The 19,362-nt window shown below is 44.7% G+C and overlaps 1 protein-coding gene and 1 pseudogene across 5 annotated transcripts in view; both read left to right on the top strand.

Annotated features, from left to right (window-relative positions):
* Window positions 1–19,362, top strand: part of CHEK2 (checkpoint kinase 2) — a 34,226-nt gene that overhangs the window by 14,630 nt on the left and 234 nt on the right. For all 5 annotated transcript variants that reach the window (XM_055404750.2, XM_055404749.2, XM_088828301.1 and 2 more), the window contains 8 exons: window positions 1,763–1,816; window positions 7,042–7,103; window positions 9,004–9,103; window positions 11,438–11,524; window positions 12,445–12,608; window positions 12,837–12,952; window positions 14,001–14,086; window positions 18,207–18,287. In XM_055404750.2, coding sequence (XP_055260725.2) covers window positions 1,763–1,816; window positions 7,042–7,103; window positions 9,004–9,103; window positions 11,438–11,524; window positions 12,445–12,608; window positions 12,837–12,952; window positions 14,001–14,086; window positions 18,207–18,287 — 750 coding nt within the window. The remainder of the gene's footprint in view (window positions 1–1,762; window positions 1,817–7,041; window positions 7,104–9,003; window positions 9,104–11,437; window positions 11,525–12,444; window positions 12,609–12,836; window positions 12,953–14,000; window positions 14,087–18,206; window positions 18,288–19,362) is intronic.
* LOC129542920 (U2 spliceosomal RNA) lies at window positions 10,488–10,618 on the top strand (annotated as a pseudogene).

Here is a 19,362-nt window from a genome sequence, read left to right as displayed (position 1 = left end):
CCCCATTGTAAAGAATTTACCACTCGGAAGAACTTTGGAAAATTTTGGGTATACTGAACTAACCTAAACACTTAGAGATAATTTGTTTCCAGAAATATTTGGTTGTACATAATGCACATAGCGGGAACTTTATTTTTTTCCTTCCAAGTTGTTACAAGACTGTTTTTACAATAAATGAAAGGAAATTAGGGGAAAAAAAAATTCCAGCTGTATCCCCGCCGCTGGAACCCCACAGCTGTTTTCAGTTTTCCCTTTCCTTCTAGTCTTTGTTCCTGTGAATTCATGTTTCTAGATGGCTGAGATCGTATTGTATACAGTTTTGTATTCTGCTTTTCCACATAAGCATTAATGCGTAAACTTTTCCCTACTATATCCTTTTGGATGATTGAGTCTCTGTTTCACCAACTTTATCACACTTTATTCATCCATTTCTCAGCTTGATCATTTAGGTCATTTAAATAATTTCTAATTCTTTGTTCTTCCTGATAATGTGGCAATGAATACCTCCATGTTTATAGATTTTCAAAGATCTTAATTAAATTATATGGTCTCTTTATATGGTAACCATTCACTTTTTACATTTCCTGTAATACGCACTTTCTGCATTGGTGGAGTGGCCAAATGTATTGGTTTTTCAACACATGACCCTACAAAGTAATATAAAACGTGTCCTCTAGTCACGTTTTCCTTTGTGGCCAGCTGTTTCTGGCTATTATGCTTTACATTCCTTAAAGATCGATTTTTTTTTTTTTTTGTCCCTAGACAATGCCATTCTCACATAGCAAGAGGAATTTCCTTTCAGTGTTCACTTTGTTATAGATCTTTCCCCTGTGATTCTGGGTTTGTTTTCCATTTTGGGGGGAAGGAAATAACCTACCAGATTCTTAATGACTTGGAGCACAATTTTACGTTTTAATTTCATCTTTCAAATCCTATCAGATTCTTTAGAGCTCTCTATCATCAGAGTATACCCCGCCTTGGTAATGAGTTTACCGGCTTACAGGAAGAGGCCGGCTTTTAAAATTAAACATCTGGCTTTCTTCGCTGAAGTCCATTTTACATAAATATGTAATTCTATATCCTCTTTGCTTGTAGAGGGTGTAGCCCATGAGGTTGAGTAACTCGAGTCATTCTTCTGGAATTGTAACGGAGAGCGACTTTTCTACCCTGAAGTTTCCTCTTCCCTTTAGAGTCTCAGTAAATATCTAAGCTTACATTTGAAATTGGAATCTGACTGCTCAATTATGAGAAATGTGACTTTACGTTTTCTTTACACAGTTTAATTGAATACCTTCTCCTTTATGGTTTTTGCTTGTTGTATTATTTTTACAAATGTAAACAATTCCTCAGAGTGATGAGACAAGCAGAGCTTACCAGGTCAATGTAAGAACAGTGGGAACTCATTTGTTTCTGGCTGTGGGAACTGCAGCAAGCAGCTTCCTTTCTCTGAGCCTTGTTTCATCTGTAAAATGGGAATACTTTTAGAGCCCAGTTCACTTGGATTATGGGGCTTACATGAGATGACCCTTTTAGATAAAGAGCTTGGCATACAGCCTAGTCACTTACTGAATGGCTTATTATTTAACAAGCATTTTGCAAAGTGATTTTAGGTGAGTGTTTGTGTAATTCATCCTTGATTTCTCTGTAAAAACAGTGCTGAGTTTGGAACTCAGGCAGCCTTTACTCAACTAAGTTTAACTATAAACATTTTCTGCATATTGACTATTATTATCATTAATAAGCTAATGTTATTTTATTAAAGGATCCGGCACTCAATGTTGAAACAGAAATAGAAATTTTGAAGAAACTAAATCATGTAAGTACTACTGTAAAAAAATGACCCATACTTAAATTCTTTTATCTCAAAAAAATAGGGAGAGTGCAAGGCACTTCAGTGTAATAAAACTAGTATTAACCTGGGTTCCCTAATTGTGTGTGTATATGTGTGTGTATGCATACATGCATGGTTTTAGCTGTTAAGCTGGGAAGAGCTTTACCCTAAAATTTTGAAAGGACAATACTATAAAAAGATTTTGTGATTATGTTATTTTTCCACTGAGTTAGTTCTGGACCAAAAGACATAGTAAATCTGCTAAATACTATTATAGTGACTTGATCAACTGATAATATTTGGGGAGACAGTGCTCTCTTGGTACGTTGATTATATCTTAATTTCATACCTCTTAAATACCTTTAGTGCTGATTTCTACTCACCTTGGTTGGAATAAATCAAATATGTCCAAGAGAACCCGAAAAGTATGACAACATCCTGGGTATTTGAATGGTGTCTCTGGCCCCACTGAGTGTCAGAGGTCCTATCATTTTTGTGCAATCATGACCTTGTCTCAGTGGAAAGAGTCTAAAGATGTGAGAGGAGAAAGTTAGATGAGTGGGGCTCCTCCCATCTTCCTTTTTCTTCTTTCTGTTTTTCTTTAGTAATTCGTGGGCCCCCGTATAGTTGTGAGCTAGGCAGGACACTGGAGTCAAACTTGGAATGAGGCCTCCAGTCTTCCAGCTGAGAAGTATCTCAGTAGTCCTCAGCCTTTTTGGCACCAGGAACTGGTTTCATGAAAGACGCTTTTTCCCTGGACCCGGGGTGAGTGGAGGATGGTTTCAGGATGAGTCAAGTGCATTGCATTTATTGTGTACTTTATATTTCTGTTATCATGACATTGTGATGTATAATGAAATCATGATATAGTTCACCATAGTACAGAACCAGTGGGCGGTCATTTGATTGATGGGGAGCAGCCGTAAATACTAGTGAAACTGCTCCTTTGCCCACTACTCAACTGCTGCTGTGTGGCCCAGTTCCCGTGGGTTGGGGACCCCTGGATTGTCTGATTCTGGTTCTTAACCTCTGAACTACAAAAGGTTTCTTCTCCCTTCTCTGACCTGGTCAGATCCTCCTAACAACAAATAGAAACTAAGAACATCACATGGACACAATAATTCAGTAGGTTCCTTTAGGATTTGTGGTGGATCTGAAGACACATGAGAATGTGAGTGGCAGAACTTCCTGCTTGCCCTTCTTCTAATGCCTTGCAACTTCTACCTCTTCCCTGCCTTTGCCTCCTTTTTTCCATGGGATCTGGAATCTCGTTAAAGAGAGGAGCCCTCTAATTTTCCAGGGTGGGGTTGCTTCAAACATCTCCCAAAGATAAACACTTAGAATCCTCAGAGAATTTTCTCTGATGTCATAAGATCCCCAAGCATAACATTTATACAAATCCAATGTCTGCTGCAGAGGAGAGGAATTTAAAAGTCTAAAAAAGATCCTTGGGGATTTTTGTTGGCAATTTTCAAGGGCACTTGGGAGTCCTTGGGAAGTAGAGATGGGCACATGAGTGCATTTGGATGTTTGGGGACAGTGAGTAGAGCCTAGTATAAAGTCCAGTAGACCCTGGCCTTTGGAGTCAGGCACTGATTTATCAGTTGTCAAATGTTTATGGTGCCAGCCTGTTTTCTAGGCCCCAGGCAGTCAGCACAGATAGACCTGGCCATCTCTCCTCTCATATGGCTTTAGTCTAGTGGGGAGACAGGCCTGGGTTCCCATCTCTTGTTCTGAGCAAGTCATTTCATTTTGCAGAGCTTCTGCTCCCTTGTCTGTCCCTGGAGACAGTAGAATACTTACTTCAAAGGTCAATGAGACTTAAATATGTGTTCCTAAAGCTTTCAGGGCTTCCCAGGTGGCTCAGTGGTAAAGAATCTGCCTGCAGTGCAGGAAACGCTGGAGAGCCAGGTTCAATCCCTTGGTCGGAAGATCCCCTGGAGAAGGGAAATGGCAACCCACTCCAGTATTCTTGCCTGGAGAATCCCATGGACAGAGGAGCCTGGTGAGCTACAGTGCATAGAGTTGCAAAGAGCTGGACATGAGTGAGCGACTAAGCAGGCACACAAGGCTCTCAGCACAGGAAACACCCTTGGGGCCTGACAGTGATCTGCAGTTCCCTACCCTTTGCCCTGCAGGACCTAAGTGGAGGGTCTGGGTTGGTGGCCTCTGGTTTCTGAGACACTTCAGCAGTGACAGCTGCAGCCTGTGGCTCTAGAGCTGGCAGGCACTGGAGACAGTCCTTGCCGACTCCGTCTAGTGGTGGCTCTTCATGCTCTGTCAGCTGCTGGCTGCCTCCCCATTTCCGGAGTGGCACTGGCCAAACAGACCAAGCAGTTCCCAGTCCTTCCTCTCCTGTTCCTTTTCCATGTGTGTGTCTTTTCTTCTGCCTTTCTTTTCATTTTATTACGGACTTCCCCAGAGGTCCAGTGGTTAAGATGCTGCACTTCCAGTGCAGGGAACGAGGGTTTGATCTTTGGTCAGGGGACTAAGATCCTGTGTGCCTCGTGGCCAAAAGAAAAAGATGTCACAGGTGTATACTGTAGAGTCAGATGGTGCTAAAAGGTTTATAAACAGCAGCTTTACTTCCTTCCTAATCGCCTTCCCCGCATTTAAAATTTTTTTCAGCTTTTTTTAAAGAAGAATTTACCTCCGTTATTTCTACATGATTTATTAATGCATAAACTGCTGTCTCTTGGGTTATCAACAATAATAGCTTGTTGTCTTTCTGTTATAAGAAAATTTTAGCTCTCCTTTTTCTTTTTATTTATTTTTATTTTCGGCCACATGGCGTGTAAGATCTTAGTTCCCCAACCAGGGATCAAACCCTCACCCCTGAAGCATGAACTCTTAAACACTGAACTGCCAGGAAAGTCCCTTAGCTCTCTTTTCTGTTCCTCTTAATGTAATGCTACAGTGCATATTTAGTGTTTCCACTGTCATGACAATAACAGGTGGTCCTGCAGAGCCAGGTATACAATGATCACAGGTAAGGAAAGGTGGAAATGGTTTGCTGTCACCTGATCCCATCGCTGTAGAATCGATGACCAAAATGTGGCCAGCAGGACCCACCCTCAGTGGGTGGTTGTGTCTGTTACTGATGTTGATGGTATTAAACTGGACAGCATATGAGTGTCCCCCGTGTGCCAGCTGCTCTGTTGAATGTTGGTCCTAGGAAGATAAAAATAAGACTGACTCGTTGACTTAGCCCACACAGTGCCTGATGAAAGACTTGTGCTGGGTATCAGTTTCCTTGTGGGGCCACACAGATTAGTGCTTCTGCAGGAAGTGTAGATCCAAACTGTGGAAGTGGGGTGACTTCCCTGGTGGCCCCGTGGTTAAGAACCTGCCATCTAGCGGACACAGGTTTGATTCCTGTTTGGGGAACTAAGACCCACATGCTACAGAGTGTGGTGTGCCAAAAAAAAAAAAAATCCAAGGGGACTTTGAGCTGGGGCTTGATACCTAAGGCCAAGTGTGGCCAGAAGGCTGGATCACCAGGCTGGAGGGTAGTGTGAGCAAAGATGTGACATGGGAGAGAGCCTGGGGTGGATGGGGAGTTTTGTGGCCTGGAGAGGAGGAGAGGAGGATGTTTGGGACAGGCAGAAGGAGATGAGGCTGGGTGGTGCTGGGGGCAAGACGAGCCTGGGTCTGGAAGGGCTTGGAGAAGTTGGATTGCAGCCTCTTGGCTGCAAGGTGCTGAAGGATTTCTATTTTCTTCCTTCCCTCCTCTCACTCTTCTCCCTTTCTGCCTTAAAATAATTTAAAATTATATAATATTTGACACATGTAAAGTAATAAATGTAAGTGGTAAAGCGAACCGGTAGGATGAACCTTTGAACTTGTCATGAGTTTAAGAACAAAGAAACCTGATCATACTGTCAAATCTACCTCATACTCAAAAGTGTTTCGAGACTTGCCTTTTCCACTTGGTGTTGTGTTTCCAAGATCCTCTGTGCTGGGGGCGGGGGTGGGGCGTCCATTCACCGCTGTCGAACAGTTCATTGTGGGGAGGTATCACTTGGAGGATTTTAATCAGTGATGGAAGGGATGAAATGTGCTTTGCAGGAAAATCACTCTGGTGGGTTTTTGCTCTTTTTAATCGAAAATTGAAAAATCTAAAGTAAATAGATATGCCAATAAAAATCGAGATTTTGGTGAAAAAATACAGTCTAAAAATCTTACCACTCTCTTCCTTTTGATCGACATAGCCAGAATCCTTTTCCCTGGTGAGTAGGAGTGTATGTCCTTCATACTCAGCACTTCTTGTATCTACCCTGACCACTAGCTTTACCGTCCATCCTTTGTACTAGAAAAAACAATAGGGGTGTTATATGCATTAAATGTACTCCACTACTCTCCCTTGTTCTGAAGCAAACACACCCAGCGTTGATCAGAGGTTGCAGACTGTCAGCCACAGGTGTGTGTGTCTGTCTCTCTCTCCTCCACCACACATATGTGCTTTTGAGTTCTTCTGAAACTAGAATTGCCCTCTTCCTTGGAAAATGGAGGATCGTGTCTCATGGGTTGCCCTGTGGTGCCAGTGGCCTTAGCTGAATAGCCCTGCTGTCTGGCAGCACGACTGGGCTCGCCAGCTGGGCTTCCTTTACTTGTGCTCCTTGTCAGGCTCCCAGGTATTGTAGGTGTCCTTGAGTCCCTGTGCTCTGGGACAGGGAGGAACAAGGCTGGGAAGAGACTGGCCTTCCACCCTTGGCACCAGCGTTAAATGTGAAGCATGACCTGCTCCCTTGTCAGTCTGGTGGGGTGGAGAGTTTATTGTGTGTTCTCACGAAGGAGCCAGCTAAGTTAGGGTTCTGTCTCCTCTCCTGTGGGCTTCCCAGGTGGCTCTAGTGGTAAAGAACCCACCTGCCAATGCAGGAGACTTTAGAGACGCAGGTTCGATCCCCAGATTGGGAAGATCCCCTGGAGGAGGGCATGGCAACCCGCTCCATGTTCTTGCCTGGAGAATCCCATGGACAGAGGAGCCTGGTGGGCTATAGTCCATGGGGTTGCAGAGAGTCAGACTCGACTGAAGCAGCTGAGCACACATGCATGCTTCTCCCCTGCATGAACTTCAGAGAGTCCTGAGGCAAGGACCAGATGCCTGGTCTTGGCCTCCTTGACACCTTGGGTGGGTGTCCCGAGTTCTGCTCTAGTAGTTTTCCTCTTGGGGAGCTTCTTAACTAAATTTTCTCTTTTCCCCCTTTTAGCCTTGTATCATCAAGATTAAAGACTTTTTTGATGCCGAAGATTATTATATTGTTTTGGAATTGTAAGTAGCAAACTTTTTTGTTTCCATTTAAATGCTTATAAACCACCAAAGGGTCTGATACTGGCCTGCATTTGTCATCCTGGGGACCCTCAGCGTATGTATGTGGGGGCTGGTCCTTTAAACGAGCACATGGCGTTAGTATAAATTCTAAAATCACTCCAGTGTTTCCAAAGGCAGATGGATCTGAGGCCTGGGTTTGAAGCCCACTCTGCTGGTTACTAGCTGTCTACCCATGGGTTAGTTGACTTCACCTGTCTGAGTCTCACATTCCTAGTGTTAAGTAATAATGATAGCTCCCTGCGCAGTCATGAGGATCAAATGCTCTGAGGACTGGAAGGCCTCCAGCAGAGCACATGGCACGTGCGATGCTCAAACACAGGTGCGTGTTGTTGCTCTGAATAAGCTGGGTGGCCCCTGTTGCTCAGGATCACGGTACCAGGGTGGCACCTGGTATCTTTCAGGTGCTGGTTTACTTGGTGATTAAAATCATTTACTGTCTCATTTCTGAAAGAGGCCTGCCTTGGTGTCCATTCTGCATCAGTGTGCAGTGTTTCTGGGACTGGCCATTATGGCAGACAGGCTGGGCCTTACTCCTGAGTGGCCAACAGTGGCCGTGCTGGCTGACCATAAAGATTACAGAGTAAACAGCAGGCCAGGCATAGTGCTAGGAGAGACTGGATGGCTCTTGGAGTGCTTAAGGGAATATCTGTTCTATGAAATAGGAGATTATTATCTGACTGGATCTCATTAAAACAGTTTGGGACTTCCCCGGTGGCCCAGTGGCTAAGACTCCGTGTGCTCCCGAGGCAGGGTGCCTGGGTTGGATTCCTGGTCAGGGAACTAGATTCCACGTGTTGCAACAAAGATCGAAGATCCTGTGTGCTGCAACTAGGACCTGGCTCAGTCAGATACATTTAAATAAATAGTTTAATAATAGTAGCAATAATACAATAGCAGTAACTGATACTAATGAAACACTTAATAGGAGCCAAAATCTGCTGTAAGCACTTCACTGGGATTGACTCATGTAACCTGCATAACTGTCATCCAGGTTATATACAAGTTAGTGGTGAGCTGTGGTAGTGACGTCGCTCAGTCGTGTCTGACTCTTTGCGACCCTGTGGACTGGAGCCTACCAGGCTCCTCTGTCCTTGGGATTTTCCAGGCAAGAGTACTGGAGTGGGTTGCCATTTCCTTCTCCAGGGGATCTTCCCGACCCAGGGATTGAACCTGAGTCTCCTGCATTGTAGGCAGACGCTTTTACCATCTGAGCCACTGGAGAAGTCACATAAGTGAAGTGGTGAGTTAGTTATTGTCTTTAGCTCCACGTTACAGAAATGGGAACTGAATTGCAGAGGGATTGAATAACCTGGCCAAGCACCTCCACTGTGCCAGGTGCTTTACGTACAGCAGTTAATCTCTTAATTTTTACAGCAGCCATCAAGGTAGGTGGGGTTTTATCCCCATTTTTTGAAGGGGTTTAGAAACAAGCTCAGAGAGGTTGCATAAGTCGCCCCAAGTCCCACAGCTGGGAGGTGGTGGAGCTGAAATTCAGACCCAGTTGTCAGGTCATAGGCTCCTGCTTTCTCCCCTACACCAGTCTCAGAATCACCTGGGTGCACAATAGCTTCCGATCTACTGCATCAGGTTTTCTAGAAGCTCCCCAGGCATGTCCAGTGCCCACCACTCTCTTCCTCTGTCTTTCCTTGCGCCTCAGTTTCCGATGGACACATCTTTATTGTGGATGTGGCTTGTTACCTCATTGCCTTGACAAATGGGAGCCAAGAGTGGATAAACCACTTTGCTTGTCTTGATGAGTTTGTTTTGTTTGTGGTGTTATCTTCCCTCCAAGTGAGTTTCCTTCTAGGAATGAACCCCCTGCTTTGCCTGTGTTTTTCAGGATGGAAGGAGGAGAGCTGTTCGACAGGGTGGTGGGGCATAAGCGCCTGAAAGAAGCCACATGCAAGCTCTACTTTTACCAGATGCTTCTGGCCGTGCAGGTAAGAGAAGCCTTCAGTGCTTTTGACAGCTTTCTTTTAGGTGAGTTACTCTCCGAGTTGGCAGAAAATGAGGGACCAGGAATAAAAACCCAGAGAACAGAGTCTGTCTGTGGGTTGTTCTGTTCTTGGCAAAAATACCCCACCCCTTTGACTTAGATGAGAAAATTCTTGCTGTGAAGTTTAAGAGAAAAAAAAAGAAAAAGGAAGTTAAAGAAATAAACACATGGTCCCACACGGCTTCTCTTTAGCTAGGAGGTTTTTCTGGAAGGCAGGGATATTGTACCTCATCCTTGCAGAAATCCCCCGTACCTCTGGGGCAGGGGTGAGGTGGCAACTGGGCAGGAATGAGGATGGATCACTGCCCCATAGCACAGTGCTAGGGGTTTCCTTCATCGGTAGCATCCTGTTTTTTTTTTCTCCCATTTATTTTTATTTGGAGGATAACTGCTTTACAATGTTGTGTTGGTTTGTCATACATCAACATGAAATCAGCCATAGGTATACACATGTCCCCTCCCTCTTAAATCTCCCTCCCACCCCCTGTAGGTTGTCCCAGAGCACCAGACTGACCCCCCCCCCCCCCATGCTATACAGCAACTTCCCATTAGCTATCTGTATCCAACCAGTCTATCTTAAAGGAAATCAGTCCTGAATGTTCATTGGAAGGACTGATGCTGAAGCTGAAACTCCAATACTTTGGCTACCTGATGTGAAGAACTGACTCATTGGAAAAGACCCTGGTGCTGGGAAAGATTGAAGGTGGGAGGGGATGGGGACAACAGAGGATGAGATGGTTGGATGGCATCAGCGACTCAATGGACTTGAGTTTGAGTAAACTCCAGGAGTTGGTGATGGACAGGGAGGCCTGGTGTGCTGCAGTCCATGGGGTTTCAAAGAGTCGGACACGACTGAGCGACTGAACTGAGCTGGAACTTACACATGGTAATGTGTATATTTCAGTGCTGCAGCAGGCACTTGGGCAGGCATGTGTACTGCCTTCTCTTCAGTGTTCCGGGCAGGTGGCATGCTGCATGCTTCAAAGACCATCACCCTTTCTCAACCCAGATGTTGTGGGTTAGGTCCCACCACGGTCTCTTCCCTTGAGAATGTTCCTCTGCAAAAACATAGGGATTGGGAGCAGCTGTTGCACTGAGTGAGGCTTGAGGGAGATTTTCCAAGGGCTGGTCTACCTGGGTGTCCAGCCTGGGGGCTTCACCAGGTCACTTTCCCAGTGAAAGTGTTTTGGAGGTATTTTGCTCTAGGCCAGAGGGATATCCAGAGAAACCTAAAGCCCATAAAACACCTAACCAGTGATTTTTATCTTTTTATTTTTTTTAAATTGAAGGATAATTTCTTTATAGAATTGTGTTGGTTTCTGCCAAGCATCACTTCTCGGCCTTTTGGTTAAGATCATGTGTAGTATCTGCTCTTATCAATCTAACCAGTGTTTTACTCCCTTCATGGTTTGTGGTGGTGGTTTAGTTGATAAGTTGTGTCCAACTCCTGTGGCCCCATGGACTGTAGCCCGTCAGGGCCCTCTGTCCATGGAATTTCCCAGGCAAGAATACTGAAGTGGGGTGCCATTTCCTTCTCCAGGGGATCTTCCTGACCCAGGGATTGAACCCGGGTCTCCTGCATTGCAGGCAGGTTCTTTACCAACTGAGTCACCAGGGAAGGCCCTTAATGGTTTGCTCCCAACTTTATACCAAGAATATTAAGGTGAATTGAGTACAGATCAGTGGATGTGGGAAATTCTTTTTTTCCTAAAGAAATATGACTTGGTATAAAAATGAGTACATAGAGAAATGTCATTCTGTTTATGATGTTTAGAAACCATTTTATTTCAGTCATCAAGTTTTCAAAGACTGATCTTGTATCAAGGAATTGTTAACTCTAGGTGTTCATATAATTTACATATGTGTACTTTATAGAGTCCCTTTAAAAATATTCTCAGAAGTGGAATCAACAAATACACTATTTTGGTAGAATTTTTATAGTTTAAATAGTCCCAAAATGTTTTATGTCACCTGTTGCATTTTTATTATTGAAACTGACACCTTCTACTTCTGCTAACGTGAAGGAATAGTTATTATCTTGAAGAATGAAATAAAAGGTCTACTGTCATAAATTGCCTTTTCCATTTTTCTACTTTTTAAACATTTTCTTGCAAACAAATTTGTAAGTAGTAGTCCATTTATCCAGTGGTTTTCTGATTTGGGAGAGAATGTGTAACATGAGTTATAGTTTCATCCAGCTATAAGATGTGTGTCTGTGTGTGTCTGTCTGTCTCACGTACCTACTCCATAAATCTAAGGGTCACTCCTCTCTGTGTAGTATCTTCATGAAAATGGCATTATACATCGGGACTTAAAGCCAGAGAATGTTCTACTGTCATCTCCAAAAGAGGACTGCCTTATAAAGGTAAGAAATTTATGCTTTGTATGTGGCCACTCCAGTAGATTTCTGTTCAGAAACCATTTTCAAATTCATCAAGTAAAAAGTGGGAGCATAAAAAGGTATGGAATTTGACCTTTCCATTCTTAGCCGTTCTTTTAGCGACCAGGTGGTATTGCTCCAGTGAAGATGCAAATGAGCACTTATTGAGCTCCATGTATACAAGCCACTTTCATCTTCAGAGAGGAAGGGTCTAGATGGGAGAAACACACCCCCTATCTTCCTCTGTCTAAGATAGTACTTCCCAAGCCTGGCTTCATTTGAGAATCCCCTGTTGATTTAGAGGGAAAAAAACAAAACAAAACATGACACCAAGCCTGCACCTTAGAATCACTGTGGGTGGCTCCCAGGTGAAGTATTTTTCCCCAGCTCCTCAGTAGTCCCATATACAGCCAACATTGAGAAACTGGGGTCTCAGAAGAATCAGGAATAATTAGACTTCTAGAGTGTCTGTTAAGGGTTATTAGCCTTTTGTAAGGTTACAGAGAATACAGATCTAAGTTGGGAGAAAACCTGAGCCTTAAAGTTCCTTGGCTCAGGAATTTTTATTTAAGCAAAATTTAATAACTTGCAGGATTTAAAATTACCTTCCAGGGCTTTCCTGGGGGTCCAGTGGCTAAGACTCTGTTCTCCCAATGCAGGGGGCCTGGGGTTTGATCCCTGGTCGGGGAACTAGATGCCACAACTAAAACTCAGAACAGCCAAATAAATAAAAATGTTTTTTAAAAATTACCTTACGAAGACAAGAATGTGTAGAGTCCAGATTAACAGTGGCGTGAATCATAGGCTAGGAACTATTGTAACCTTTATGTCTTTTTTGAATTGGCAGACTATATTACTTTTTATTTCATGACATTAAAAGAGATGCCCTTTTGTCCTTACTTTAGATTACTGATTTTGGGCAGTCCAAGATTTTGGGGGAGACCTCTCTGATGAGAACTTTGTGTGGTACCCCCACCTACCTGGCTCCAGAGGTTCTTAATTCCTTTGGAACTGCTGGATATAACCGTGCTGTGGACTGCTGGAGTTTAGGAGTTATTCTTTTCATTTGGTAAGAAAACGTTTTTATCGCTTCAGACTGTGGTTGGTGGTATTAAGGTGAAATAAAAAAATGTGTCCAGTTAGAGAGTTTGTGTTTAATTTAGGTCACCTTTCTTTGGACCATTGATTTAAAACAATACCTGATTTTTCATTATGCTGAAAAAAAAAATCGCTATATCTGAATGCCACTGAGAATGCCACTTGATTTCTTTTCCTTTCTCTCTCTACCAATATGAAGCCTTAGTGGGTATCCACCTTTCTCTGAGCATAAGACTCAAGTGTCATTGAAGGATCAGATCACCAGTGGAAAATACAACTTCATTCCCGAAGTCTGGGCAGAGGTCTCAGAGAAGGGTATGGATATGAAAGAGTTCAGAATTTGTGGTTTGCTAAAATGTATGTGTGCTGCGATGGGAGTTTATTTTCAAATTCTGTGATGTTTTCTCCTGTCAGTCCTGTTCTTATTTTCTTAGTTTTTGCACCATTTTAGAGGCAAAGGAAGTTATTGGGAACTTGGGCTCCAGAGCCAGGCTGATGTAGGCTTGTGTCCTGGGGCTGCTCCTTCTTAGCTTTGTGACCTTAGGCAAGTTACTTAACCTCTCTGGGTCTCCTTTTTGTTTATTTGTAAAAGAGGGCACAATAAACCTCTATTTTAAGGAGGTTTTGTGAGGGTTAAGTGTAATATACTCACTGTGCCTGGTATCTATTTAAGTGTGCAAAATAATGGGTAACTTTTTAGTTACAAGTTCTCCTTTGAAGTAGTAAGCATAGCAGAAGCTAAATGTAACTTGTTATTCTGTGTTTTAGAATTTAAAAGGGTAACTTTGTAATTCTCAAAAGGAAAAGTAGAAAACTAAAACTAAATGTCAAACAATGTAACACAGATGATTGTGCTAAGTGTCAGAACATCTGATGAATAATACTGTTGCAATATACAGCCAGCCTCCACTTGTTGCTGGCCAGTCCAGCTTTGTTTCTGCCAAGCCTGCGATTCCTAGGAGAGCGCTCTCCCTGGCTGAGGAACTCTCTCCATCACTCCGTGGGTCTCAGAGAGAGTTGGCTGAACATCCTGAGTGTTTTAGAACTGGGGAAGTTCAGCTTTAATTAGTTTGAACTTGAGTCCAGTAAGGGGAGCAGGAACAGAGAGTTAAGAAGTTGTGATATCTGAGCAGGGAGCCATGGGGACCATCATGGCATTCCTGGTGTTCTAAAGTCTTTGGACAAATACTGAGAGTGGGGAGGCCTAGGGGGCCCTGCCTGCTCTGTCTGCTGACTCACTGTGACCTCAGCCCCTCTCTCCTCTTCCTGGATGTTGGCCTGTGATTCTGGCACACTCTCATTTTGTTGATTTAATGTTTTTATCCTTCTCACTATGATTTGCCAAATTATCTTACTGCTTTAGCTCTGGATCTTGTCAAGAAGTTGTTGATAGTGGATCCAAAGGCGCGTTTTACAACAGAAGAGGCTCTAAGACACCCGTGGCTTCAGGTGTGTATGGGGCAGTGGCTGCCCGCCTGAAACACCCAGGAAACCCTGACCTGTGCCCGCGAGATGGGGAAGAGGATGAAAGCATGCATTTGCTTGGTTGGGTCTGTTTACTGCCATTTTTCAAGACTGAGCTTTAGGTGGGTGGAGGTGCATATTTATGTCTGTGGGTGTGAGTGTGGGCGTGTCTTGCATTTGTGTGCAGCCTTGACAGCTGGACTTGGATGAACAAACTCACCTTACGGCCTGTCCTGGTTCCGCTTGGCTTCTCCGAGTCTGCAGTTCAGTTGTGTTCTGTTGTGTTCCTTTGAGAGGTGGTTGTAGCTCCGAACCTCCACCCTAGCTGCGTCCTCTTCTCTCACACCCCTTACCTCAGACAGATGGGATGAGCTGCGTTCTCGCCATCTTCAACAGGGAAACAGTGGTGGGAGGAGGGGAACAGCCTCCCGCAGGGAGAACCTGGCTATTTCTTAAGCCCAAGTGATCGGGTTTGAGGGGGTCCTACTTCGTGTTCATGGTGAGCAAGCATGCTCTTAGCAGATTGCCACCTGCGCCTTTCAAGTCTGCATTACCTCTGTGTCCCTGCTGGGGGTGTGGCTCCCATTAGATTATGCGTTGACTTCATTCAAGCTACTGGAGTTGGAAGTCCTTTGTGCCTTTGCTGGGCTAGTCTTTGGTTTTAGAATTCACTACAGCCTTGGGCAGGCTCTCTGATGGGTGCCAGGTCTGTGAAGTGGAGTTCCTTTCAGCGCAGCCAGCCATACCCCTTTCTGTTAACTTGCAGTTGGTCTCTGTTACTTGTGGCGATGGATGGGGGACTTAATCATGTTGCTTGAGCTGGAGGCTCAGATACTCTGGGAATTTCTAGTCCAGGAACTCCTGGGGCCATCCAGTCTCAGCACTGTGCTTTTGGGGCTCTGGGAAGACTGTCCTTATTCTTTCTGTCTTCCAACCCTCGGCTCAGGCTAGCTCAGGTTGAGAACAAGAAATCCCTACAGTAAAAAAAAAAAGTAGATGTATATGTTTGGGATGTTGCCCTGGAAACAGCAGTCCCCCTCACCCCTGCCCCGCCTCCCCCCCAGAAAAAAAAAATCTGTCAGATGATTTAGCACTTAATAGACCACACAGATTTGAAACTGCAGGACCCTGGAGAAACGGACTTTGGAAACAAAGGGTGCCTTTGCATGTGGGGACTTAATTTTGATGAAAAAGAAAAACATTCCTCTTGGCTCTTTTCATATGCCTTAATAGGGAAACTCCTGGGGGCCAGATATGGAGGTGGAGGAGCTGTTGGTCTTGAAAAAAACAGCTTGCCAGTTAGGCCTGGGAACGGGATTTACATCCACCCAAAATGTACAAACAAGCGTAGCCTATTTTTCTTTAACTTTTTGTCTCAAAAGAAAATTGTTGTTAACAGCCGAGGAAAAGGTGAAGTTCAGCCCTGCCACAGGGGTCTCACTTGAATACTCTTTTGTCCATGCTTTATTTTTCCAGCAAAAGGTGGAGTGAACATTCAATGAGGACATGGATGCCGACTGCCCACATAAATCACCTGTTAGGTTTTATTTTGGGAAATTCAACATTTTTGAAGAAACTAAATGGTTTTGTGGATCTGGCACTGGACTGTTTGTCCAAAGAAGATGAATCCTGCTGTTCTTTCTTCATGAACCGGGTCCAGTTTAGGGATGCACGCATCTTTTTGATTGTGTGTGTGTGCACGTCACTGTGCACTCAGTTGTGTCTGACTCTTTGTGGCCCCGTGGACTATAGCCCACCAGACTCCTCTGTCCGTGGGATTTCCCAGGCAAAATACTGGAGCCGATTGCAATTTCCTACTCCAGGGAAACTTCCCGACCCAGGGATCGAACCCAAGTCTCTTACGTTTCCCGCGTTGGCAGGTGGATTCTTGCATTGTACAGATATATGCCCAGGAGTGGGAATGCTGGAGCATATAGCAACTATTTTTAGTTTTTTGAGGAACCTGCATACTATTTTCCATAGTGGCTGCTCCAGTTTATATCCGCCAACAGTGTGGGATGGTTCCCTTTTCTGCACACCCTCTGCAGCATTTATTATTTATAGACTTTTTAATGATGGCCATTCTAACCTGTGTGAGGTGGTACCGCATTGTAGTTTTGATTTGAATTTCTCTACTAATTAGCCATATGGAGCATCTTTAGATGTGCCTGTTGGCCATCTGTATGTCTTCTTTGGAGAAAATATCTATTTAAGTGTTTTGCTCATTTTTTGACTGGGTTGTTTTTTTTGTTGTTGTTATTGAGTTGTATGAGCTGTTTGTATATTTTGGAAATTAAGCCCTTGTCGCATCATTTGCAAATATTTTCTCCCAGTTTATAGGTTGTCCTTCAGTTCTGTTCATGGTTTCCTTTGCTTTACAGAAGCTTGTAAGTTTGATAAGGTTACATTCATTTATTTTTGCTTTTATTTCTATTGCTTTGGGAGACTGACCTAAGAAAACATCAGTATGATTTACGTCAGAGAATGTTTTGCCTATATTCTCTTCTAGGAGTTGTATGGTGTCATGTCTTATATTTAAGCTAAGAACCTTAGTTTAACTTAATTATCTGTGTAAAGGCCCTGTCTCCAAGTAGTCACAATACTGGGGGTTGGGCTTCAACATATAAGTGGGGAAAGGGGGAGGGGATGCAATTCAGTCATAACTCACACAATTCAGTCATAACAATCACAATTCAGTTGCCATAACGATGGGCAAATAGCATTTTCAACATTGATTGAGCCCCTCTGATACAGAGGCCCCTGGGCTTATTAGGGTGCCTGGCACCCAAGGATCCTCGTAACTGTTTGTTCAATGGGTGAAAGAGGGAGGTGGGTGAGGTGGGTGGGCTGGAAAGCACAGAGGGCATTCCCGGTGGGGGCTGTGAGCAGGTATAGGAGGAAATAAGGGGTGGACCTTTGAGGGTGGCCTTGCCTGAGAAGTGAGATCCTAGAGGAGAGTGTGGATGAACTTGGTGCTTGGACAATGGGGAGCTACACTGAGAAGCTCAATAAACAGTGATGGAAGCAGGTGATCATAGCTGCTAAATGTAGAGGATGAGATGGTTGGATGGCATCACCGGCTCAGTGGACGTGAGTTTGAGTAAACTCTGGGAGTTGGTGATGGACAGGGAGTCCTGGCCTGCTGCAGTCCATGGGGTCGCAAGGAGTCGGACGCGACTGAGCGACTGAATTGAGCCGGCATGTGGAACAGGCAAACTGGTCCTTGTGCGCCAAGTTCTCTGCAGTCAGATCGCTGACTGTTGAAGGCCTTCACTCCTGGGTTCTCCCCCAACCCCCCATGGCGCACTGTGTGTGCCAGTGCACAGTGGGAGGATGGGGAGGGCTGGGATGGGAAGGTGCGTGGGGACTCGGAAACAAGCTGCTCTGGGACTGTATTCTGCACGTGCTGCTTGCCATGGCTGAGCCCAGCTTTCAGCTGGCCCCGGAGTCCACGTTCCTAATCATGTGGCATTTCACCTTTCTGAAGGGGGAAGCGCCACCAGGCCACCTCTCCCGGTTGGCAAATCCTTAAGCCCTGCAGAAGCGAGCATCTTGGGTGGTGGGCAGGGATGTCTATGTGCCCTGCTCCACTCCTCATTTCCATCGCTAGCAGGAAGCACCTGTTCACTATTTCCTGTCATTAACTCTGGAGTATTGTGGGCTTGCCATCCTTCTTACAGCTCATACAGTGCTTGCTTGCTGAATTTTCTAGGGTGCAGGGTTGCTTTGTTAGGGTGGCCCTGGTAACAGGCTTCACTGTTGGCAGTGGGAGGGGGCACCTGCTGGAAAGATGTGCGGAGCAGCATGGAGCCAGCCCCAGTATCTGGCCTCCTGATTGCCATCTCGCAGGATCTGGGACGCTCGTTCTGAAAGTATTTGACCACTGGGGTCTGTGGTGCTCTCTGACCCACCTGGAGCACTTAGGGTGTCTGGTTTGGTTGAGCCCGTGTTGACTGAGTGTTGCCTGCTGATTAGATTGTTCCTTTTTCTCCCCTCCACCCCCATCCTAGCCCACATCTCTCTTTCTGGGAGCATCCTGGCCCTGCCTTTCAGGAGCTTTCTTTCCCGCATTCACAGCCTACTTAGGTTTTCCATTTCTTCACAGGATGAGGACATGAAGAGAAAATTTAACAACTTGCTTTCTGAAGAAGATAAGTCGATGGCTCTGCCCCAGGTCCCTGCCCAGGTATTCTGGACCATGGTCATTCAATGTAGGCTAAGTTGAAGGAGCCCATGAGTGGAGGATGAAGAGCTTGAATAGTCTTCTCAGCTGCAGTTGCTTAACATTGTTTTGTAAGGAATAATGTCGTAGATACTTTGTTTCAGCTTGATCTACTCCGATACCTTTAGAAGATTTAATAATGAAGAATATGTTTTATGAATTAGAGAAGCACAGGTGGGGGTCATTATTCAAAAAGTCTCCTGTGAGGCAAGATTGTGTGCGTGCTCAGTTGCTAAGTCTCGTCTGACTCTTTGTGACCCAGTGGACTGTAGGCCACCAGACTTCTCTGCCCATGGGATATTTTCAGCAAGAATACTGGAGTGGGTTGCCATTTCCTCCTCCAGTTGATCGTCCCAGCCCAGGGATCCAGCCAGCGTTTCCTGTGTTGCTGGTGGATTCTTTACCACTGAGCCACAATGGAAGACTGTATTAGAGGCTCAGATTTAAATTTGTTGAAAATTTAAAAATTTGGGGGAGTGATTGATGACTTACTGATTATAATCTTATTCCTCTGAAGTTCTTTGTATATATGTTAATATCTGTTCATTTTCTGTCCTGCCTCCTTTCAGTAACATTCATTTTCCCATTGGTCCCTCACAATTCTGTAAATGGGAAAACACACGAAAGGGTCAGGAGAAGACAACCAAGAGGAGGCTGGTTATGCTGCTTGTTTTCTATTTTTCACTGCAACACATGGCACGTAGGATCTTAGTTCTCCAACCAGGGATTGAACCTGTGCCCTCTGCAGTGGAAGCATGGATGCTTAACCACTGGCCCACCAGGGGAAGTCCCTGCAGCTTACTTTCAATACACATCATTGAGTGGTTGGAGGCCCCAAGGGAGAGAAATGTCAGTCCAATAAACGTGTGTGAGTCGGGGAGGGGTGTGGTAGGGGTTCAGAGCCAATGAGGACAACCAATATTCTTGGTCCTAGAGGGTTCACATGAAGTGGTCCAACAGTACTGGAAGCATATTGGGAAACTGATAATTGTGACAAAGCCAGAGTTTTCTTAGAACATCTCTCCCCTTTCCTTCACTT

This window comes from Moschus berezovskii, chromosome 19 (genome assembly GCF_049115385.1).
Source record: "Moschus berezovskii isolate FMDL1 chromosome 19, NW_MosBer_1.0, whole genome shotgun sequence".
Taxonomy (NCBI): domain Eukaryota; kingdom Metazoa; phylum Chordata; class Mammalia; order Artiodactyla; family Moschidae; genus Moschus; species Moschus berezovskii.
The sequence above is the reverse complement of the archived record's forward strand: the minus strand, read 5'-3'. Positions and strand labels throughout refer to the sequence as shown.